Consider the following 25,894-nt stretch of genomic DNA (forward strand, 5'->3'; position numbering starts at 1 on the left):
AAAAAGCTGCATGGATATTCCAGGCAATACAACATGCATTGTATATCACTTGCATTTGTAGTTTTATCCACATCAGTCTGGTTCATACAATCCAGTGCCCCATCAGCAGCAATTCTCTTCTAAGATGAATGTATGAGAACTAATAACTGTTTTTTATATTTCTTTTAGAAAGTGAATAAAAATAAAGATATAATTTAAGATACACATATTCATGTAGGATTCTTAGTAAGATAATATTTTGGGGAAAGTGATTTTCCAAATCTGTGAATTTAGAACTAAACATATTATTCCACATGTGGATATCAGAGAAACTGCCCATCCTCTACAGACCTATGCATTGTAATTACATCTATTGTTATGCTAGTGAAGAATCTCCAGCTTGGATCAGCTCCATTCATTTCCCTTTAGTTTCTTTTGTGGAATGCAAATGAAGTTATCACCTGTCTGGTTGGGTTGGGTTGATATAAAGAGGTCTAGAAACTGTCCTTTAATACTACTGTAAATAAACCCTTTGTTGATAACAATGAACCCTTTTTAGCCAATCACAATCCACCTCCTACTAGTGAATGGAGGAGATGTGACTATAAGATGGGCCAAACATCAGTCACTCAGGTAGAAAGATCACAGAGAGACAACAGGAATAAGGAGTCCAATACTACGTCCTGCAAGGTAACTATGTCCTTTCTGATTTCCTTAGCTGCAATCTTGTTCTAATTGCATTTTGTTCTCTTTTTGTTGTGGTGTTTTTATTTGTTTAATGTTTTTAAAGGAAATATAAGTTATATTTACGAGTTTGATATTAGGTACTTTAGGGTAGGGAGGAGGTGCTCTAAAAGAATGTTTAAATGTTAAAACAGTTTAAAAGAAAGAGATAAACTTACCTCAAATGAGGGACACCAATCAGTGAAATAGAAGTTTATTCATGCACATGGCACGCTAGATGATCCATTTCACAGTTGTTGTCCTGAATATTAATGTCAATAAAAAAGTGTCTGCAGACAAGTCTGCAAGGCTGGGACAGATGCTCCTACTCTCTACTGACTTGTTTCCATACACTTTTTATTGACCTTAGAAATAGGGAAGACATCACTGAAACAGTGAAGATAGTATGTCTGTAGGTATATAAATACACCTCTGTATTTTACTGATTAGCATCAGTCTATCATTAAAAATAACTAGATAAATACCTTTTTTTGTTACTGTTTTTAAACCTTTTATCATCCTCTTCTGTTGCCTTCTCCTTGTCCTAAAAAATACCACCCCAGTGGTGAATTTATCTTTAGGTGGTCATTTATGACTTACCCGAAAGTGCTTGTTTGTTTGGGCACTCTAGCCTGATTTTGTGAGTACCCCACTTTTTATGATACCTTTGTTTCATATTGACTTGTGCACTACACTACATAGCGGGTCCAGACCTCTCTCTCTCTATCTTTTTCTTTCACTTGCTTCTGGAGGATTCTAGGATACAATTGATATTAGATAGAGCAGGTCCATAGATGTGTGCCGTGTTGTGCACGCACTTGCTGTTTTAATAGACCACATTTATGAAAAACTGTAACATTTTATATGCATGTGCACACATACAACATTAGTTTGGTTGGAAAAAAAAGACATCTGTCCATCAAGTTCAATCGGGGGAAAAAAAAATCACTGAACTTGCACATATCTCTTGCACAGCGCTGCATAATATGTTGGCGCTTTATAAATACAATAAATAATAAATAAATATCCCAGTTGATCCAGGAGAAGGTAAAAACCTGTACAAGCTTGGACCAATTAACCTTACAATGGAAAAATTCCTTCCTGACAACATGTAAGGTCTACAATTGATCAGGATTCCCTTATAGTATGTATTATCAAGAGAATAAAAGGATGTAGAGAATAAGAGGTAATATCGTGTCTTGCCACTGGTGCTGCTCCAGGAGTAGGCTATGTGAAAACAAAAAAGATCTATCTGTCTTGACAGCTTACTCATTAGTGCATATTATTAGAGAGATCTGAACCTCAGCATCCTATAGGTCCCCTCCATACTCCCACTGTATACATCAGCATTTTTTTAGTATTATTATTATTTATTTAGTTCCAAAATATTTTATAGTACTGTATATGTGCACTGTACATGCGCTCAAAGAATGCACTTACAATCTAGTGAGCAGAAGCCACATATACACAAAGTTTTGTTTCCTGTATATAGATTTGTGATGCATCCACTGATGTGAAATATGTTGGAACTTTCCAAATATACCATGAGTATAATGAAAATGTTAGTCATCTTTCTATTTAGTTTCTTTATCTTTACAAATGTTAGAATTGATTATTTCTGTGGAAAGGAATTGTCAGTGTGTCTTTTATGTCTGTTGTGTTGTTGATTTTAGGGTAAATTGTTCCTTTAGGCTAGATTTACAAAAGCCATTAGAATAACACATGCGTAATAATGCATTACAATGAGTGTGAACTGCAATGGAGACTGGCCATAGACTATAACACAAAGCCTGCATGCAGCAAGTTAGAATAATGCGATCAGTCACAATGCAGTACTGCGACCAGCCCCATGGAACTGTATGGGTAGGGATGGTGGGCAATGCCCATTTCTGATTCTGCGGAAATGCTGCTTTCCACCAATGCCAATTTCTGATTTCCTTTTTTCCAAATTTCAAATGTTCCGTCTTTTTATTTATTTTTTTCCAATTTCTCATTTTCCATTTTTCAATTTCCTTTTTTTCCCCAATTTTTCATTTTCCATTTTTCCGATTTTTGAGTTTTGCTTCTGAGTTCTGTGATTGGACTAAAATGACTTAGTTGCGGTAAATCGGAATTCCGTTTTCCAATTTCTGATCAAAAATTACGATTACCAATCAGAAATGGTGAATTCTTATGCAACACAACTAAGCACTGTGGACAGGGCCTCAATGCACACATCTAGATAATGTTTTGTTTTTACTGTGTAAAAGTCATCCTATTATGAGATCATATTGTATCTGTTCTTGTGTTCAGGCTGTGAAGACTTTTATTTATAACTTAAAGGACAACTGAAGTGAGAGTGATATGGAGGCTGCCATATTTATTTCCATCTAAGCAATGCCAGTTGCCAGGCCCTCCTGCTGATCCTCTGCCACTAATACTATTAGCCATAGCCCCTGAACAAGCATGCAGCAGATCAGGTGTTTCTGACATTAATGTCAGATCTGACAAGACTAGCTGCATGCTTGTTTCTGGTGTTATTCAGATACTACTGCAGAGAAATAGACCAGCAGGGCTGCCAGGGAACTGGTATTGGTTAAAAGAAAAATAAATATGGCAGCCTCCATATACCTCTTAATTCAGTTCCCCTTTAATGTGAATCTGTAGTGTAAAATAAACAAACAACAGATACTTATCTAAGGAGAGGGAAGGCTCTGGGTTCTATAGAGCCTTCCTCTTCTCTTTCCAGTGTCCTTGGTCTCCTGCACGCTCCTCCGTTTGTAATATATATATATATATATATTACAGGCAAAGTGTACGAAATCAGGCATTCTATAGAATGCCTGAAGTGATTAGGCAATGTACGAAATGTCTGTTTCATTACGTACGTTGCCTAGGCATGCTATGGAATGCCTGAAATCGCTCAGACAAAGTGTAGAATACCCGGTTCTGTATAGAATGCCTGCTTTTTTCACACTTTGACTGTAACAGCTGCATATCTATGCTGCCAGTGAGGCTAGTGATGATGGGTGCATGCATGCTAATATTTACTGTTTGTGGAAAGTGCTGCTGTGAAGCAACCTTCAGGTGCTGCCAGGGGGAGCCCATGAGCAGGAAAGAGGAGAGAAAAGTTGGACATGTGCAGGGGAAATTGGCAGTTGGGTTTTGGCAGTTGAGGCACGGAACACACATGTCTTTCAGTTTTCTGCGCACGTTTTTCTGCATACTTTTTCTGCACACCAAGTGTGTTTCTATGCAGGAAAACGCACACGTTTTTTCATAGCAGCTGATGTAATTGATAGAGAAAACTGACAAAATGTGCGGAGTCATCATGCAGAATGTCAGTTTTTTTTTCTGTGTGCGAACAACATATTAAGTGTGAACTAGCCCATTGATTAACAGTCAAGTGTGTTCCCTGCCTCAAGGCTAGTGAGGGGGAGGAGCCTGAAAAGCCAAGATGCAGCAAAAAATAAGTTTAGAGTCATGATACAATGCTCTACTGCAGCAAGAAATAAGCATGATTTTTGTGAGAAAATAGAGACAGAGACTAAAGAAGAGACCAGCCATTGGTGAGGCTGACAAAGCAAAGCAGAGGCACAGACAAGAGAGCACTACTGAAAAACTAAAGTAAGGAATAGAAAGAGAGCTGCAGACATAACAGGAGAGGAGAGAGACAAAGTATGTAACAAAAACAGACGTTTCGTACTTTGCCTAAAATGGTCAGGCATTCTATAGAATGTATCAAATATATATATCTTACTATACTGTCAGAACTTCTCATAATAGTGTAAAAATAACATATAATTATTTAATTGCAGGTGCGATAAAAAGCTGAATTCCTGCTCAACTCTGAAAATATCTGACAACAAAGTGGATCTCCAGCAGCCCATGATGAGTCACAGAGGAGACAAGCCGCATCACTGCTCAGAGTGTGAGAAAAGCTTCACTCGTCCATCAGAGCTTATTAGACACCAGAGGAGGCACACCGGGGAAAAGCCATTTTCTTGTCCTGAATGTGAGAAATGTTTTAATTTGAAATCAAACTTGAAAAATCATCAGAGGATTCATACTGGAGAGAAACCTTTTTCCTGCTCTGAATGTCAGAAATGCTTTACTGTGAAATCACACCTCATAGTACACCAGATGATTCATACTGGAGAGAGGAATTATTTGTGTTCAGAATGTGACAAATCTTTCACTCAAATGTCAAACCTTATACAACACCAGAAGATTCATACAGGAGAGAAGCAGTTTTCTTGTCCCGAATGTGAGAAACATTTTACTGTGAAATCAAACTTCAAAGCTCATCAGAGGATTCATACTGGAGAGAAACCTTTTTCTTGCTCTGAATGTCAGAAAGGCTTTACTGTGAAATCACACCTCATAGTACACCAGAGGATTCATACTGGAGAGAGGAATTATTTGTGCTCAGAATGTGACAAATCTTTCACTCACATATCAGGCCTTATACGACACCAGAAGATTCATACAGGAGAGAAGCCATTTTCCTGCTCTGAATGTGAGAAATGTTTTACCAGTGAATCAACCCTCATAGCTCACCAGAGGATTCACACTGGAGAGAATCCATTTTCTTGCTCTGAATGTGAGACATCCTTCAGAACTCAAAAAAACTTCAACATTCATCTCCGGATCCACACAGGAGAGAAACCATATAAATGCACCGAATGTGACAAATGCTTCACACAGGAGGGACATCTTACTCAGCATCAGAGAACTCACACAGGAGAAAAACCATATAAATGCACAGAATGTGACAAATGCTTCACACAGGAGGCAAATCTTACTCAGCATCAGAGAATTCACACAGGAGAAAAACCATTTAAATGTACAGAATGTGACAAATCCTTCACAAAGGAGGTAAATCTTACTCAGCATCAGAGAACTCACACAGGAGAAAAGCCATTTAGCTGCTCAGAATGTGGCAAAAGCTTCTCACAACAGTCATCTCTGAGAAGTCATCAGAAGATACATGATCGAGTGGATGTGAGCCTGTAAACTAATTTCAATGAACATATTTGTTGTAATAACACAGGATTATTACTTTTAATTATATAAGTATATTTTAAATATTCATTTCAGAATCTTATATAGCTTCAGAGACTATGTACAGTATACACAGAAAGTACATGTTTTTTGGTGATTTATTACCAAAAACTGCAGATGAGGTGAACTTTGATCATCTAGTACACTAAAACCTAACTGATTCCTAAATATACTTTTACATTTTTGCGCAATAGACAGTAATTCTATAAGGATATCCATCTAATCAGTGTTTTATTTACTGTACAAAAAAATGAAATCCATGTGTATGCATATTTATAAAATGTGCATTTTTCAAAGTGTACAATACGTTTAGAAATCTTTTTTCCTGCCACTGTAACTTGCAGTAGTTTGTAAAAATCTAACAGATCTGATAGAGGATCCATCTCCTCATAGGGGAATCTTATGTTTTTCAATAGCACTAACTGGATGGCAGGTGCTCAGGTAGGGAGGCTGGTCAGCATCTATGCGTATCTCCTTTCCAGCGAATGCTTTTGTAAAGAATAAAAGAGAGTGAGAATCCACATGAGGAGATGAAATAGTTCAAAACTTGTCAGGTCTGTCAGATTTATTTTACCTACTGTTAGCAACAGCGATTGTACTTCTAATAAGTATTTTTTTTTTTTTGCGATAGTGGTCCTTTAACCTCCCTGGCATTTAGTTTCTGGTGCATTTCTGTGCATAAAGGGATCCAAATTTTTTTTTCATAACACCTTCTGTCTCCAGTGTGTCCCCTTCTGTCTCCCTTGTGTCCTCCTCTGCCCTGTGTGTCCTCCTCTGCCCCCTGTTTATCCTCTGCTACCCCCCATTTATCCTTCCACTCCCCCCCCCCCCCCAAGGTGTACTATGCAAAGCAGCAGCATGGCTCATCTAATCAACAGCTTCAGCTGCAATCTGCTGCAGCCGGCACTAGAGGTGCAGTGAAGGAAAGGAGAGGTCTGTGATTGCAGCTGGAGCTGCTGATTAGGTGAGCCATGCTGCTGCTTCTCATAGTACACAGGAGGACACACGGGGGGAAGGTGGAGGGTAAATGGGGGCGGGCAGAGGAGGACAAACCAGGGCAGAGGAGGGCTCCTGGGCGGTATGCCTGGCACTGCATCCAGTATACCACTTTCAGCACATTTTTCTTGCCCTACACAGAGTCAGGCATCTCGCCCAGGAGGTTAAGTTTATGACCTGTAAATGTATCTTACAATCGGTTACTTTGCATTCATTGAATGTGATTATCTATGATTTATATATGTGTACAGAGGTGTGTGGTTTAAGAAAATGATGTCATTTTAAAGTTGATTTCTTTTTGTCTTTGTGACTAATGGTGAGAAAAACAAAAAATTGCTTTCCTAAAACAGAAAGAATTTGCGATAATTCAGGTTGGAGCGAGCTCGAGATGTCTCCCAGAGCACCACTGCTGAATATATGCAAATTAACCATTGTACCCTTAGAAGCTAAACACACCTCCAGAACCGCTGGAATGCAATGATGCATTCCAGCGGTTCTGGAGGTGTGTTTAGCTTCTAAGGGTACAATGGTTAATTTGCATATATTCAGCAGTGGTGCTCTGGGAGACATCTCGAGCTCGCTCCAACCTGAATTATCGCAAATTCTTTCTGTTTTAGGAAAGCAATTTTTTGTTTTTCTTAACATCTTAGTAAGGGGGCTTTTAGGACCATTGTAGTCCCTTACACACTCCAATGAGTTCTGGGTCACCATGAGCTTGCTGGTTAGTCTGTGACTAATGGTGGGGGAGTTACAATAGTCTGCATGCATGTGATTTTATCTGCTCATTGATTGATGTGTTAATGTGTTTTAAGTTTAATTCAATAAAACCTGACATTTCTTTAGTATTTTGCTTTGCTGGAAATATTGTTTGCATTGTTATTCTATGAAGTGGGCCTTTAGACTGATTGTCAAAGCAATTAAAAAATACACCAAAACAGGGCTCACCAAACTGGTTTATCCCATATATTCAATCAACAGAGCATACAAAAATGTTTTGGGAAAGAAGATTGAGCATCTGAGGAAGGGAGAGCGGCCCAAACCCTTGTGGCAGTCTTCCTGTACATTCTTTTGATTGAATAATTGTGATAGCTCCAGTTTTCTGGTTTTTCACTGGTATATCTGGGTGTGGTGGTACAGGGGTGCTGCTTGTCCCAGGTGAATCAAGCAGGTGCTCACCCACAGCAGGTGAAGAAGGTCAATTTGGTGTCCGCACTGCCTCACGCTGCACCTAACCTGGGCACCACCATAGACATAATGTTATTATGCAAGGGTAATACAGGGATCTGGCACTCACCGCATACCAAATTACTTCTCCCTCCGAGTTGCTATGACTCCGAGGAGGTATAGTAATTACCACAGCCTTGAATTTGTGCGGTAGCAGGGTGCTCCGAGGAGACTTGGTGGTGGTGAAACACCATGTATGCCACAGCAGAGGCCTCCCATGCTGCCAGGGCTGCCCTGTTTGGTATCTGGGTGGTGAGGTACAGGAGCATTGCTTGACCACACCCACAGCAGGGGCCTCCCGTGCTGCCGGGGCTTCCCTGTCTGTTACTTGTATGGCTGCTGCTGCCTCCCCATCATTCATACACATACCTCAGATCAGTGGTAATGTAAACAGAGGAAAGAGCGTCGCAATGACCACTGCAGTTGTGGAAGTGAGGTCATTGCTCGTTTCCTGCATTTGAAGTGTGCCACGTGGTTACTTTGTGCTGCTCTCATCTTTTTGTATTGTGGCTGATCTGCAGGTCTGTGAGTGTTGGTGATAGGGAGATTTCAAGAAGCTAGATACACCCACTTACCCACTGAAACCAATACCTATACTGGGAGTGGCTATATAAACTGGGAAGACACCTTGTCTAAGTATACTGGAGGCTACTGTCTTTGGGGGTGCAATTTTGACTACCTACCTGTACTGAAGGGATATTTATTGGCGAGGGGGCACCTTTAGCTGCCTATTATTAAAGGAGAAGGGCCTCTGACTGGCAGGGGGGAGGAGGGCCATATATTGTTTGCTACTTGGGGCAACAAAAAACCTTATATTGTATATATACTGTATCTTCCCACTTTAAATTACACCCACTCTGCCTGGTACAGGAGGTGCTCCTGTAAAATCAATTGGACACAGTTAATATAATATATAATTCTTAGCAAAGGCATGATGACATTTGTGTCCAATTGATTTTACAGTAGCACCTTCTGTACCACGGTGCCAGGCAGAGAGGGTGTCATTTAAGGTGGGAAGCTGCACACTATAGTTACATAATACACATCATGTGGGTCAAGTGATGTTAGGAAGATTACATTGCATGTTTACATTCACAGCTATGGTACTATTGACACTGGGAGAGAGCACATTTACATCAAAATAGTACATTCAAAACAATTCAAAACATCAGAAGTTTGGGTAACCAATAAAGAACTTGATACTTACCATATTTTGTGGTATATATGCCACTTTGGAATATAAGACACCCCTAAGTTTAGAGGTCAAAAACAGGGAAAAATAAACAATATCTGGTGTATCCATGTTCCAGGAGCATCTTGTAGACGTTCTCCCTAAATTATTGTGTCCTCCTGTGTCCCCATGTGTTTTCTTCTGTCCCCAGTGTGTCCCATTCTGTCCCCAGTGTGTCCCCTCTTGTCCCCAGTGTGTCCCCTCTTGTCGCCAGTGTGTCCCCTTTTGTCCCCAGTGTGTCCCCTTCTGTACCCAGTGTGTCCCCTTCTGTAACCAGTGTGACCCCTTCTGTCCCCAGAGTGACCCCTTCTGTCCCCAGAGTGACCCCATATGTCTCCAACTTTCCTTATGTCTCCACTCTCCCATCCATATCTGCTCTTCCCCCCGTGTCTCTGCTCCCCTGTATATAATTAGCACTGTCAGGAGCGTATCTCACCTAATCCATACCTCAGTCGGTGATCCTAGACTTCTTTTCTCCTTCTCAGCTCCACTAGCAATGGCTTCTGCTGATGAAGTGATCAGCAGAACTCAACACTAGGGGAGCTGTGCAGGTCTGCAATTACAGAGGGAGCCATGGATTAGGCGAGACACACTCCTGACACTGCTAATTATATACAGGGGAGTGGAGACACAGAGAGACAGAGACACACGGGGGGACATTACAGGGAGTCCACGATGTCACGGCGGGTCAGCGGTTCCTATCGGCAGGCGTTCATAGGATGGTGACTCCCTGTATTTGGCATATAAGAAGCAGGGACTTTTTGTCACCATTTTGGGGGAGAAAAAGTGTGTCTTATATGCTGAAATATACGGTACATGTGTGTGAAGAATATTTTATCGGCATACTAACAAAACATGAATCACACACATTGGTCATGTAAAGGCGTTACAATTTAGTTCCATGCCTTTTGAAAAATAAACAGTTCATTACATTTTTGTATAGCTGTAGTTAGTGCAGGTTATTATAACAGACAATTTGTGTTTATAATGAGTATAATAAAAAAAATACAAATATAACTATAACAGTAACCTCCATAGCGTTATCAGACTCGTCATACATGCTCATGATATATTGACTATGCTCCTAGTTCTTCATTTCGACTCCTAGAACATCAAAAACAGCACTTATCAGTTTTTCTAATCTGGCTAAGCTTTGAGAATCATTTTAAACCTATCATAACCATCGTTCTCCTCCTATAAGAAAAGTATTGGCTGTTCCTTGTGAGAGAGAAAATTGTTTCTCGTGTTCACAGCTTGTATTGATTATTTGGATCACTTCTGAAATAGTCAATGTTGTTTTGACCCTCCATTTTCTGGAAATAGATATTTTAGCTGCAGGGTATAATTGTATAGTTACATAGTTACATAGTTATTTTGGTTGAAAAAAGACATACGTCCATCTAGTTCAACCAGTACAAAGTACAACTCCAGCCTGCTCCCTCACATATCCCTGTTGATCCAGAGGAAGGCGAAAAAACCATGGTCCAATTAGCCCCAAAAGGGAAAAAATTCCTTCCCGACTCCAGATGGCAATCAGATAAAATCCCTGGATCAACATCATTAGGCATTACCTAGTAATTGTAGCCATGGATGTCATTCAACGCAAGGAAAGCATCTAAGCCCCCTTTAAATGCAGGTATAGAATTTGCCATAACGACTTCCTGTGACAATGTATTCCACATCTTAATCACTTTTACTGTAAAGAACCCTTTCCTAAATAAATGGCTAAAACGTTTTTCCTCCATGCGCAGATCATGTCCTCTAGTCCTTTGAGAAGGCCTAGGGACAAAAAGCTCATCCGCCAAGCTATTATATTGCCCTCTGATGTATTTACACATGTTAATTAGATCTCCTCTAAGGCGTCTTTTCTCTAGACTAAATAAACCCAGTTTATCTAACCTTTCTTGGTAAGTGAGACCTTCCATCCCACGTATCAATTTTGTTGCTCGGCTCTGCACCTGCTCTAAAACTGCAATATCTTTTTTTGTAATGTGGTGCCCAGAACTGAATTCCATATTCCAGATGTGGCCTTACTAGAGAGTTAAACAGGGGCAATATTATGCTAGCATCTCGAGTTTTTATTTCCCTTTTAATGCATCCCAAAATTTTGTTAGCTTTAGCTGCAGCGGCTTGGCATTGAGTACGATTATTTAACTTGTTGTCGATGAGTACTCCTAAGTCCTTCTCCAAGTTTGATGTCCCCAACTGTATCCCATTTATTTTGTATGGTGCTAGACCATTGGTACGACCAAAATGCATGACTTTACATTTTTCAACATTGAATTTCATCTGCCATTTATGTGCCCATATAGCCATCCTATCCAGATCCTGTTGCAATATAACACTATCTTCCTTAGAGTTGATGATTCTGCACAATTTTGTATCATCTGCAAAAATAGCAACGTTGCTCACTACTGCATCCACTAGGTCATTAATAAATAAATTGAAGAGCACTGGACCCAGTACAGACCCCTGTGGGACCCCACTGCTAACAGTCTCCCATTTTGAGTATGATCCATTGACCACAACTCTTTGTTTTCTGTCCATTAGCCAGTTCCCTATCCAAGCACACGGACTCTTCCCCAGTCCTTGCATCCTCAACTTTTGCACCAGACTTTTGTGGAGAACAGTGTCGAAGGCCTTAGCAAAGTCCAAGTATATCACATCTACAGCATTCCCAATATCCATATTAGCATTCATTAGTTACATTGTGGAAGTGCAATGGAAGAAAAGGCACACCTATATTACAAACTGCTAGTTGTGGGGATTGGGTAAACATGTTTCCTGATAACCTGGATATTGCGACTGATGTATTGTGCCAAAGAAGGTGAATATATGGGCATTTACACCATATGTGTAGGGTTCCCCGACCCCTGCATTCTCTCCAACATTCACTAGAAACAGAAACAGGTGATATTTAGATATTTTTGCATGCACATTGTACCATCAGAGTAGATTTTTTTGTATTGTGCACCTATGTGGGTGTGTCAGATAAGTATCCTGCAGTGTGCCCAGAATGCAAGTTTTATCAAGGTATGTACATTGTCAGTCCCTTTAGGCCTCTTGCACACTACATGCAAATACGATTCTGATTTTTAATTGATTTTTACAGGCGATTCCAATCTCCGATTTTTAATCAGTACTGCATGCTGCATTTTTTTCTGCATTTTTTTTTATAGCATCCAGGGAAAATCGGAATCGCAAATTGGAATTGCAAATCACATTTCAAGTGTAAATCCAGCACTGCTTATACAGGGTAAATAGCTTTATTTCATAGCAAGCATGGAAATTACATTCCATGGTATTTTTGGTGAGGCTGTGGGGGCAGCATAGGAGTGGTGGCCTGCACAATGACTGTTTGTGCACTACGGATCTTCTGAGGCTCTGTGGCAGAGTACCGTATATAGTCGCATGCAAGCCGAATTTTTGACCCCCAAAAAGTGGCCCAAAATAGGGGGTCTCGGCTTGCATGCGAGTCACGGAGGGGAGCGGGCAGCTGAGAGATCGGGTGCGGAGGGCGGAGAGTATAGCTGCAGCCGCTGGATGTCCGCGGTGAGAGCAGAGCGGATGGATGGCCACACAGAATAGAACCACAGCAGGAGCACTCTTCCGTGATCATAATCTCGCACTTCCTGCTGTGTCTGCACCTTGTAAACCCATTGGCTATTACCAGTTATTACCAGCCAATGTGTAAGGAATAGTGGAGATGCCGCCGCTGAGACAAGCATGGCGGCTATCTCCGCGTATCAGCCTGCGGCCTCTGCCGCGCGGTTACATGCTCAGGTTATGCCTGGTCCTTCCATTAGCTCACAGGCTTAGGGCTACGCTTGCGCGGGAAGAGTGACAGGACCTTTATGCAGATAAGAGGGGAGTCAGCTGATCACGCGGTCAGCTGACTCCAGCTGGCATCCGGATTGGCTGGGTGACTGGGGCGGCGCTGTGGAGCATGTTTGAGTATATATAGAGCAGGCCTGTCAGTAGCTCCGTGTCTGCTGTTGCGAATGCTTTAGTGTGTTAGCGCTCAGACCCTAGTCAGTTCCCAAAGTGTGCTAGAACCAGCCGGAGCTGGGGATCCACACTTAGTCAGATCTGTTGATAGCTTAAAGTACTAATTGAATTGTATTATTTGTTATGACCTTCTGCTTCCTCTGAATATTCTTCTGTTTATTGATTCTGTACATCTGCCTATCTGATGCACGTTGCCAACCCTGCCTGTCCTTGACGTTGAATCAGTCTTCCACTTCTGTACTGTATCTGTCAGCTCGTTGCCAACTCTGCCTGTCTGACCTCGCTACCCGCACCAGTGGGCCCTGCCACTGGTGAGGGAATCTAGTTTCTTACACCAAACATCTCAGGTGTAGGATACTACAATACAGTTTATGATACCCGCTCCTCAGGTATCCTAGGCTGCAGTACTGTCTGTGTCACTCGCTCCTAGGCTGCAGTACTATCTGTGTCACTCGCTCCTAGGCTGCAGTACTATCTGTGTCACTCGCTCCTAGGCTGCAGTACTATCTGTGTCACTTGCTCCTAGGCTGCAGTACTATCTGTGTCACTTGCTCCTAGGCTGCAGTACTGTCTGTGTCACTCGCTCCTAGGCTGCAGTACTATCTGTGTCACTTGCTCCTAGGCTGCAGTACTATCTGTGTCACTAAGACTGCAGCACCAACTGTATCAACTACTCCTAGGCTGCAATTAGTGTTGGGCGAACATCTAGATGTTCGGGTTCGGGCCGAACAGGCCGAACATGGCCGCGATGTTCGGGTGTTCGACCCGAACTCCGAACATAATGGAAGTCAATGGGGACCCGAACTTTTGTGGTTTGTAAAGCCTCCTTACATGCTACATACCCCAAATTTGCAGGGTATGTGCACCTTGGGAGTGGGTACAAGAGGAAAAAAAAATTAGCAAAAAGAGCTTATAGTTTTTGAGAAAATCGATTTTAAAGTTTCAAAGGGAAAACTGTCTTTTAAATGCGGGAAATGTCTGTTTTCTTTGCACAGGTAACATGTTTTTTGTCGGCATGCAGTCATAAATGTAATACATATAAGAGGTTCCAGGAAAAGGGACCGGTAACGCTAACCCAGCAGCAGCACACGTGATGGAACAGGAGGAGGGTGGCGCAGGAGGAGAAGGCCACGCTTTGAGACACAACAACCCAGGCCTTGCATGAGGACAAGAAGCGTGCGGATAGCATGCTTTGTACCACCATGCAGTCATAAATGTAATAAAGATAAGTGGTTCAATAAACAGGGACCACGCGGCAACGCTAACCCAGCAGCAGCACACGTGATGGAACAGGAGGAGGCGCAGGAGGAGAAGGCCACGCTTTGTGAGACACAACAACCCAGGCCTTGCATGAGGACAAAAAGCGTGCGGATAGCATGCTTTGTACCGCCATGTAGTCATAAATGTAATAAAGATAAGAGGTTCAATAAACAGGGACCACGCGGCAACGCTAACCCAGCAGCAGCAGCAGCAGCAGCACACGTGATGGAACAGGAGGAGGCGCAGGAGGAGAAGGCCACGCTTTGTGAGACACAACAACCCAGGCCTTGCATGAGGACAAAAAGCGTGCGGATAGCATGCTTTGTACCGCCATGTAGTCATAAATGTAATAAAGATAAGAGGTTCAATAAACAGTGACCACGCGGCAACGGTAACCCAGCAGCAGCAGCAGCACACGTGATGGAACAGGAGGAGGCGCAGGAGGAGAAGGCCACGCTTTGTGAGACACAACAACCCAGGCCTTGCATGAGGACAAAAAGCGTGCGGATAGCATGCTTTGTACCGCCATGTAGTCATAAATGTAATAAAGATAAGAGGTTCAATAAACAGGGACCACGCGGCAACGGTAACCCAGCAGCAGCAGCAGCAGCAGCAGCACACGTGATGGAACAGGAGGAGGCGCAGGAGGAGAAGGCCACGCTTTGTGAGACACAACAACCCAGGCCTTGCATGAGGACAAAAAGCGTGCGGATAGCATGCTTTGTACCGCCATGTAGTCATAAATGTAATAAAGATAAGAGGTTCAATAAACAGGGACCACGCGGCAACGCTAACCCAGCAGCAGCAGCAGCAGCAGCACACGTGATGGAACAGGAGGAGGCGCAGGAGGAGAAGGCCACGCTTTGTGAGACACAACAACCCAGGCCTTGCATGAGGACAAAAAGCGTGCGGATAGCATGCTTTGTACCGCCATGTAGTCATAAATGTAATAAAGATAAGAGGTTCAATAAACAGGGACCACGCGGCAACGGTAACCCAGCAGCAGCAGCAGCACACGTGATGGAACAGGAGGAGGCGCAGGAGGAGAAGGCCACGCTTTGTGAGACACAACAACCCAGGCCTTGCATGAGGACAAAAAGCGTGCGGATATAGCAGCAATGCTTTTTGCCGCCATGCAGTCATAAATGTAATACAGATGAGAGGTTCAATAAACAGGGACCGGAAACGCTAAACCATCCCAGATGTTCATCGGTCATGTTACTTGGTTGGGGTCCAGGAGTGTTGCGTAGTCGTTTCCAATCCAGGATTGATTCATTTTAATTTGAGTCAGACGGTCTGCATTTTCTGTGGAGAGGCGGATACGCCGATCTGTGATGATGCCTCCGGCAGCACTGAAACAGCGTTCCGACATAACGCTGGCTGCCGAGCAAGCCAGCACCTCTATTGCGTACATTGCCAGTTCGTGCCAGGTGTCTAGCTTCATGCCCGGTTTCAGGTCCAGCGGTGCCAGCCACAAATCCGTCTGTTCCTTTATTCCCCTCCAAATTTCCTCCCCTGTGTGCTGCTTATCCCCAAGGCAGATCAGCTTCAGCAACGCTTGCTGACGCATGCCAACAGCTGTGCTGCACTGCTTCCACGATCCTACTGCTGCTGGTGCTGGGTTAGCATTTCCGGATGAGGTACAGCTTTGAGATGCGTTGGAGGAGAAGGAGTCAGAGAGGTAGGTGCTGCTGTTGTTATCCAGCTGTTTGCGGCGTGGGCAACACCCGCGCCGTAGCAGGTGAGGAATCGCTGCCAGGCTCCACAAGGTTCACCCAGTGCGCGGTAAGGGAGATGTATCGACCCTGGCCGAACGCACTCGTCCAGGTGTCAGTGGTGAGGTGAACCTTGCAGGCAACGGCATTCTTCAAGCTTCGGGTTATTTAGCTGACCACGTGCTCATGCAACTCAGGCACTGCAGAGCGCGCAAAGTGGTAGCGGCTGGGAACCACGTAACGTGGGATGGCCACTGACATCATGCCCTTGAAGCTGTTTGTCTCCACCACTCGATATGGCAGCATTTCGCAGGCCAGAAGCTTGGCTATGCTGGCTGGCTGTTACTGCCACGGCCCGGGGGTCATTTGCTGGCAATTTCCTCTTGTGCTCAAACATCTCAGAAACAGACAACTCAACCGTAGCGCTGCACACCGAAGGGCTGTTGGTTGTTGTGTTTGATGAACACTGGGAGACCTCAAGAGCACTAGTCCGGAAAGTGACAGTGTCAGCATCGTCTGATGTTTGTGAATGTTGTGAACCACGCAATGGCTGGGCTACTGCTGCTGCTGAGGCGGGTCTGGTGGTGAGTCTGGTGAACCCAAGGGAGGCAGTGTTGCTGGTGGTACCCTGTCCTGCCGCGTTTGCCCACAGAGTGGGATGTTTGGATAGAATGTGGCGGCTCATGCTGGTGGTGGAGAGGTTGTTAATACTTTTCCCCCTGCTCAGGCGGGTCTTGCACACCTTGCAAATCGCCATGGTAACATCCTCAGTGCAGTCTTCAAAGAAAGCCCAGACTTTAACTGGCTGAGGACTCGGACCTCGTGCGTGATGTGCTGGTGCTGCTTAACCCACTGCTGGACGCTTGAGAGGTCATCCAAGTAATTATCTGGTCCTGTTCTTTTGGATCTGTGAGGGTTGTTGTCCTGGACAACATGGGCAGTATTGAGTGGGTTTTCTTGGGTGCTCCCCTGTGGCCTGTACGTGAACCGTCAGGGGAAACACCTCTTCCCTTGCCCCTCCCTCTTTCACCGGATTTCTTCCTCATTTCACTTATCCTTAAAGTACACGCTGACTGGCAGCAGTACAGTGGCAGTACAGAAATGCTATACAGTGGTGGGTGAGCGGTGTACCACTATTGTCAGCAGTGACACAGAGCACAATGCTATACAGTGGCGGGTGAGCGGTGTACTACTGTTCCCAGCAGACACAGAGTGGAAGTAAACACAATGCTATATAGTGTGGCTGAGCCGTGTACACAGAGTGGCATTAAACACAATGCTATATAGTCTGCTATATAGTCACCCCGAACAGGGTGATGTTCTGCAGAACCCGAACAGTGGCAAACACTGTTCGCCCAACACTACTGGGAGGGAACGCAGATTTTAGTACCTAAACACACGATACAACATGTTTTCCGGGGTCGGACTCTGAGGCACATACAGATGGTCCCGATCATCATCCTCATCATACAACTCTTCTCCTGAGTCTGACCCACCCACCACCTCTGCCACCCCAACATCCCCAGACACAGACCCCTCATCGTCCTCAACATTAACTTGGGATGCTGGCCTGAGCCAGACCTCCTCCTCCACATCAGGCCCCATCATCTCCTCAATGGCAGCCCTCATTAATCGCTCTGGCGACGGACTGATGGACACAACGTTCTCCTCCGGGGAGGGCTGCTGCTGACCACTGGCTGCTGGGGTGGATGTTATAGCTTGCGTGGGGCGTTGGCTGTTGCTGTTGTTGGGAGTGCTGCTCACAGCGGAGGTCTCTGGGGAACTCATGTTGAGCTCATATAGTGGTTGACGGTGAGTGGAGTATTACTGATCCCAGCAATATACACACTGACTGGCAGAGTACGCAATGCTATATAGTGTGGCTGAGCGGTGTACACAGAGTGGCAGTAAACACAATGCTATATAGTCTGGCTGAGCGAGCGGTGTACTACTGTTCCCAGCAGAATCAGAGTGGCAGTAAACAATGGTATATAGTCTGGCTGAGCGGTGTACATAGAGTGTCAGTAAACAATGGTATATAGTCTGGCTGAGCGAGCGGTGTACTACTGTTCCCAGCAGAATCAGAGTGGCAGTAAACAATGGTATATAGTCTGGCTGAGCGGTGTACATAGAGTGTCAGTAAACAATGGTATATAGTCTGGCTGAGCGAGCGGTGTACTACTGTTCCCAGCAGAATCAGAGTGGCAGTAAACAATGGTATATAGTCTGGCTGAGCGGTGTACACAGAGTGTCAGTAAACAATGGTATATAGTCTGGCTGAGCGGTGTACACACAATGCTATATAGTCTGCTATATAGTGTCAGTAAACAATGGTATATAGTCTGGCTGAGCGGTGTACACAGAGTGTCAGTAAACAATGGTATATAGTCTGGCTGAGCGAGCGGTGTACTACTGTTCCCAGCAGAATCAGAGTGGCAGTAAACAATGGTATATAGTCTGGCTGAGCGGTGTACACAGAGTGTCAGTAAACAATGGTATATAGTCTGGCTGAGCGGTGTACACACAATGCTATATAGTCTGCTATATAGTGTCAGTAAACAATGGTATATAGTCTGGCTGAGCGAGCGGTGTACTACTGTTCCCAGCAGAATCAGAGTGGCAGTAAACAATGGTATATAGTCTGGCTGAGCGGTGTACACAGAGTGTCAGTAAACAATGGTATATAGTGTGGCTGAGTGGTGTACACAGAGTGTCAGTAAACAATGGTATATAGTCTGGCTGAGCGGTGTACACAGAGTGTCAGTAAACAATGGTATATAGTCTGGCTGAGCGAGCGGTGTACTACTGTTCCCAGCAGAATCAGAGTGGCAGTAAACAATGGTATATAGTCTGGCTGAGCGGTGTACACAGAGTGTCAGTAAACAATGGTATATAGTGTGGCTGAGTGGTGTACACAGAGTGTCAGTAAACAATGGTATATAGTCTGGCTGAGCGGTGTACACAGAGTGGCAGTAAACACAATGCTATATACTCTGGCTGAGCGAGCGGTGTACTACTGTTCCCAGCAGACACAGAACAGTAAACAGAATGCTATATAGTGTGGCTGAGCGAGCGGTGTACCACTATTCCCAGCAGACACAGAACAGTGAACAGAATGCTATATAGTGTGGCTGAGCGAGCGGTGTACCACTATTCCCAGCAGACACAGAACAGTAAACAGAATGCTATATAGTGTGGCTGAGCGAGCGGTGTACCACTATTCCAAGCAGACACAGAACAGTGAACAGAATGCTATATAGTGTGGCTGAGCGAGCGGTGTACCACTATTCCCAGCAGACACAGAGTGGCAGTAAACAGAATGCTATATAGTGTGGCTGAGCGAGGTACACAGAGTGGCAGTAAACAGAATGCTATATAGTGTGGCTGAGCGAGCGGTGTACCACTATTCCCAGCAGACACAGAACAGTGAACAGAATGCTATATAGTGTGGCTGAGCGAGCGGTGTACCACTATTCCCAGCAGACACAGAACAGTGAACAGAATGCTATATAGTGTGGATGAGCGAGCGGTGTACCACTATTCCCAGCAGACACAGAACAGTAAACAGAATGCTATATAGTGTGGCTGAGCGAGCGGTGTACCACTATTCCCAGCAGACACAGAACAGTGAACAGAATGCTATATAGTGTGGCTGAGCGAGCGGTGTACCACTATTCCCAGCAGACACAGAACAGTGAACAGAATGCTATATAGTGTGGCTGAGCGAGCGGTGTACTACTGTTCCCAGCAGACACAGAACAGTACACAGAATGCTATATAGTGTGGCTGAACGAGCGGTGTACTACTGTTCCCAGCAGACACAGAACAGTACACAGAATGCTATATAGTGTGGCTGAACGAGCGGTGTACCACTATTCCAAGCAGACACAGAACAGTGAACAGAATGCTATATAGTGTGGCTGAGCGAGCGGTGTACCACTATTCCCAGCAGACACAGAGTGGCAGTAAACAGAATGCTATATAGTGTGGCTGAGCGAGGTACACAGAGTGGCAGTAAACAGAATGCTATATAGTGTGGCTGTGCAAGCGGTGTACTACTATTCCCAGCAGACACAGAGTGGCAGTAAACAGAATGCTATATCGTGTGGCTGAGCGAGGTACACAGAGTGGCAGTAAACAGAATGCTGAGCGAGCGGTGTACTACTATTCCCAGCAGCGACACACAATGACTGGGGGGGACCCTGGCTAGCGTGGCTGGAGCGCGAACTACCCTGCCTGCCTACCCAAAGCTAAACCCACAGACAAATGGCGGAGATATGACGTGGTTCGGGTATTTATTTACCCGAACCACGTGACAGTTCGGCCAATCAGAGCGCGTTCGGGTCCGAACCACGTGACCCGTTCGGCCAATCACAGCGCTAGCCGAACGTTCGGGGAACGTTCGGCCATGCGCTCTTAGTTCGGCCATATGGCCGAACGGTTTGGCCGAGCACCGTCAGGTGTTCGGCCGAACTCGAACATCACCCGAACAGGGTGATGTTCTGCAGAACCCGAACAGTGGCGAACACTGTTCGCCCAACACTAGCTGCAATACAGTCTGTTCCACCTGCTCCACAGGGGATCATTAGTTTAACATTACCGTGCTTACTCCTCCTTGTACTGTGCACCAAACACTACCAGGCTGCAGTACAGTCTGAATCACTTGCTCCGCAGGTGATCAGTTGTGCAGTACTATTGTATTCATTCTCTTGTTGTTGTACATATTACATCTCTCGGCTGCAGCACGGTCTGTCTCACCCGTTCATAAGGGGAGCACCGACTGCAGTAAAGTCTGGGTCACCCGCTCTTCGGGTGAACCTTCTCCTCTGAGTTACTGTTACACGATCTTCCATTGGTTGTCCAGTGTCAGGCTATACTAGTATTATTGGTGATTCTGCAGATCACCATATAATCAGGCATATAGCATCTGTATTATTGGTGATACTGCAGATCACCAATAATCAGAGAATTCTGTGTGCTGACACCGATCGTTACACAATGGGTTTACAAGGTGCAGACACAGCAGGAAGCGCGAGATTATGAACACGGAAAAGCGCTCCTGCTGTGTTTCTATTCTGTGTGGCCATCCATCCGCTCTGCTCTCACCGCGGACATCCAGCGGCTGCAGCTATACTCTCCGCCCTCCGCACCCGATCTCTCAGCTGCCCACTCCAATCACCACTGCACTCTCTGAGCCGTCCGATCCTCAGCAGGTCAGACCGCACACCCCTCACTGTGATTCTGGGTGGCCATTCATTGCTTCTGCTCTGCTCCCCCCAGGGCTTCGGCTTACATGAGGGTCAACCATTTTTTCATGTTTTTTTAGGTAAAAGTTTGGGGGGTTGGCTTACATGCGGGGTGGCTTGCATGCGAGTACATACGGTAATTTCCCCTGGTCTATGGTTTAATTGGCACCGTGGGCACTCCTCCTTCTGCGTATCTCCTTGGTAACACTTCCTTGTCATGTACATTACTAGAGAGACTGGCAACATGACCCAGAAGTGTATACAGTGGCTTGCAAAAGTATTCGGCCCCCTTGAAGTTTTCCACATTTTGTCATATTACTGCCACAAACATGAATCAATTTGATTGGAATTCCACGTGAAAGACCAATACAAAGTGGTGTACATGTGAGAAGTGTAATGAAAATCATACATGATTCCAAACTTTTTTTTGCAAGTTTTACAATGGGCCCCCCAAGCACTCTATACATAACAAGGTGCAAGAAGGGGATGGGGAATAGTTTGTTAATGATTGCCATTATTCAAAGTATCTATAGAAGTGATTATTACCAGCACAGGACCAATAGAGAGCTAATAAGGTAGTTGAGGGAGGGCACTTTGGGGCCCCTCTGGCCTAAGGGCCCCGATGCAGTCACAACCTCTGCAACCCCTATTGCTACGCCCCTGTTCTTTATTCAGTTTACTTGCAGGTGTTGTTTCTCCAAACAAGCTCAGGGGAAGCGTGTATGTAAAACAGACATTCATCACATACTGGGGAACTGTAGTGTCTGAATGGATCCTTAGGGCCCTTTTCCACTAGCGGCGTTTGCGATGCTGAATCGCAAAAACGCAAACCGCTAGCGATTTTACAATCGCTACGGTTTGCTTTTTAACATGGGAATCGCGGTAGGTCATTTCCACTACCGCGATTCGTTTTTGCGGGGAACGCGAACGCGTGGCGGAGCGATAATTGCCGCAATTTTGCTATGCAGTGCATAGCATAGCAAAATCGCGGCCGCAAACGTCGGGGGAATCGCCGGTTTTGCGATTCAGCAATCGCTAGCGTTCAGCGTGAACGCTAGCGATTGCAGGTGGAAAAGGGCCCTTAGGGAATGTAAATAAACAAGGCATTTGTATGTGATGATGTAGAGCTCTCTCTTGGAGTGAATTCTTATGAAAGCCAGTGTTAGGTCAGTACCCCCTTGGCTGAGTCACATACTATTTGTTTATGTTGTATAAATATTCCTTTTCTAGCAAATACCTTAAATTCTGAATTTGTTTTCCAAATTATTTTTAAAAAATAATGTTTAAATTAATTTTATGAGCAACCGAGCAGCTCGGGGTCACCCAAACCACTAGGAAAGTATAGAGGACTAAAAGAGACTGAAAAGCCCTCCTACTAAAAAGCAATGCTAAGTGTGGTTTGCCTTCTTAAAACAGAAGGAAACTTCAGGGGCATAAAGAGATAATTTGCTTATGCAGCAGTGGTGCATTGTGGGTAACCACAAATGTTCACTTATAGCTGAATTATTGCAAGTTTCCTTCTGTTTTAAGAAGGCAAATCACACCAAGCATTGTAATTACGCTGTGCTTACATGTTCAGCAGTTTTTAGACAGTTTATAGTCATGGGACTAAGTGCCCCTTAGAGGAACTCAAAAGCTAATCATTATAATAGCCACTGTCTAACATCTCAATGTCCAATTCACTTGGGGAGGGAACAGTTTACTTATCTATACCTTTTTGGGGATGTGAGAGGGAAGCGTGTTCAAAAACCCATACTACAAATGGAGAACATACAAACCCTATGCAGATACTGCCCCACCGCAGATTTGAGCCTGGAACCTCAGCCCTGTAATGCAAGAGAGCTATCTGCTATGCTTCTATATGCATATGTTCCTTTTTATATGAATAATTACCTTTCCACTCTCTTATCACTATGTAGAATGATTGCATAATAAACCTAAGTGTTGATGTGAAGTCAACATAATAATGCTCAATATAATGATATCTGTCTATTTATTACAGTAATAAAACTACTAACAGGTAGAGATGTCGCGAACATATAATTTTCCATTTGCGAATGGTAAACGCCAACTTCCGCAAATGTTCATGAACAGGCGAATCTAGCGAACTGCTATAGACTTTAATGGGCAGGCAAATTTTAAAACCTACAGAGACTGTTTCTGGCCACAAAAGTGATGAAAAATATTTTTCAAGAGGTCTAACAGCTGAACAGGGGCATGCCGGAGGCGGATCCATGCCAAAAGTCCCACCAAAAATTACCGAGCTGACGCAAAGTCGGTTTTTAATCCCTGAAGGGCAGAAATCACATTATGTACAGCTCTGGGTGTCAGTGGGCTGTGGAGTGTCACACACAGAGAAATGCAATATTACTATCAGAATACAGTGACATAATAATGCAGTGGATTGATTCTGTGCCTGCAACTTAATGAGGCAATAGCACAGAAGTAGTGCACACATAGCTCTGGGTGTCAGTGGGCTGTGAAGTGTAACACACACAAAAAACACAGAAGACTGATGTGCTAGCCCTCAACAGGGCTGTTTAGGATGCTTTCACAACAAGTGAGGAACAAGAACACAGGCCTAGCTAATGCTTTCCCTACCTATATGTAGCAAGTAGCCAGCCAACAAAGAACTGATCCAATATGGCCACCACAACTGCTTTTTGGGGTTCTGGGGGGGGGGGGGGGGGTGCTAGCTGATTGGCTGCCATGTGTCTGATGACTGTGAGGTAAGGGGTCAAAATTTAGGTCAATGATAATGTATAGGGGGTGAATCAAACATGCTAAATGTTCGCCGCAAATGCAAACAGCGGATGTTCGCAGCATACTGCTCACCGCTTAGGAGAGACACTTAGCAGCACAGAGGTGTAGTGATTGGTGTTCTTGCCTTGCAGCACTTTCCCAGCCTAGATACATTGTCTGTATGTTCTCCACATGTTTGTATCTCTCGGAACACAGTTTTTCTCTCACATCCCAAAAATGATGGTAGGGAGAGTAAAATGTGACAATGGTAGGGATTAAATTGGGTGCTCTTCTGATGGGCAGTTAGTGACATGATTCTGTACACTGTAACAGTATTATCTCAGTACATTGTTGCCTGTTGGGGGTCTATTAGTAAATGAGCAATCAGTCAGTGATGTCTTGGAAGCACCAAAATAGGAAAACATAAGATTCTCAGAGACTTAGAGAAAAGTAATATCCTTGTGGTTAGATGACATGGCCATGGGCCTCTACAGCTAACTGATACCTTTGGGGAGTGATGGCTAACTTATCTGGTCCAGTCACATATTTATTTATTTTATTTATTTATATTATTTGTAAAGCACCAACAGATTACGCAGCGCTGGAGTGATACTGATGTGCAAATCACCGGGAACCTCATGCCAGCCATGGTAGACAGGTTCCAGAATGCACAGTGCATTGTAGTGTGCTATGTATTGGCTTTCTACCTGCAGAGTAGTCAGAGGACCAATGACTAAAGCCTTGTGGACATCTGGACTGAACATGGTGGCCTGTTCTGATTTCTTTTCGATTATGTAAATGGTTGTGTGTGAGGTTGTTGTTTTTTTCTTTCTGTAGAATTTGTAAAAATACACCTCAAATTAAAGCTGCCATTTTCTCCTTTAAGGAATGTCCGTGTCTATTCTGCTGCTCTTTCTGGCTTCAGACATTCAGCATATGTTTAGTCTGCTCAACTTTTAGGCTGCTTGCACACCAAGACGTTACAGGCGCACGTTAGTGCGCCTGTAACGCTCCCCCAACGCACAGCAATGTAACACAAGTGGGCTGTTCACACAGCCCACGTTGCGTTACATGTAACGCTGCACGTTCTGTGCAAAGTGCAGCATGCTACGGCGTTGGAGCGGCTATAGCCGCGTTAGACTGTTTGCACATGCGCAGAGGGGGGCGGAGAGGAGGCGGGGAGAGCCAGCTACAGTAGCCGCGCACATGGCTACTTAATATTCACTGCACTGGCGGGCGCTGATTGGCCGGCGGGACCACGTGATGCGGAGTGTCTCGCTCCGCATCACGTGGTCCCGCTGGCCAATCAGCGCCACTCTGGGAGATATTATGGGCATCGAGCAGCCTAACGCGGCTCACTCTACCGTCGGCTTTTGCAGCACCATACGTTGTGTTAGGTGCACGTTATGCGACCTTAACGTGCCACCTAACACAACGTCTTGGTGTGCAAGAAGCCTTAGTCAGAACACCTGATCTCTTGTGGCATTAATCATTAATGGCAGAAAACCAAAAATACAACCACATAAGTATTGTTTAAAAAGAAATATGGCCGCTTCCATATCTCTATCCATACAATGTCATTTTAAAGTGGACATGAACTCTTTCACAGGACAGGAGGAAAACATGGAGAAATGCGCCCTGCATGTATTTAGAGAGTTTAGCCTGACTAATTCTCCCTCATCTGTGATTAATCAACTGTAATTTGATCTCTCAGCAGTGTCAGCTGG

The 25,894-nt window shown here is 44.4% G+C and overlaps 1 protein-coding gene across 1 annotated transcript in view; it reads left to right on the plus strand.

The window, feature by feature from the left end:
- The window catches only part of LOC137562115 (zinc finger protein 850-like), a 161,977-nt gene that overhangs the window by 85,818 nt on the left and 50,265 nt on the right, over window positions 1–25,894 (plus strand). The window contains exon 8 of the mRNA XM_068273449.1: window positions 4,500–5,679. Coding sequence (XP_068129550.1) covers window positions 4,500–5,679 — 1,180 coding nt within the window. The remainder of the gene's footprint in view (window positions 1–4,499; window positions 5,680–25,894) is intronic.

Source organism: Hyperolius riggenbachi, chromosome 3 (assembly GCF_040937935.1).
Source record: "Hyperolius riggenbachi isolate aHypRig1 chromosome 3, aHypRig1.pri, whole genome shotgun sequence".
Classification (NCBI taxonomy): domain Eukaryota; kingdom Metazoa; phylum Chordata; class Amphibia; order Anura; family Hyperoliidae; genus Hyperolius; species Hyperolius riggenbachi.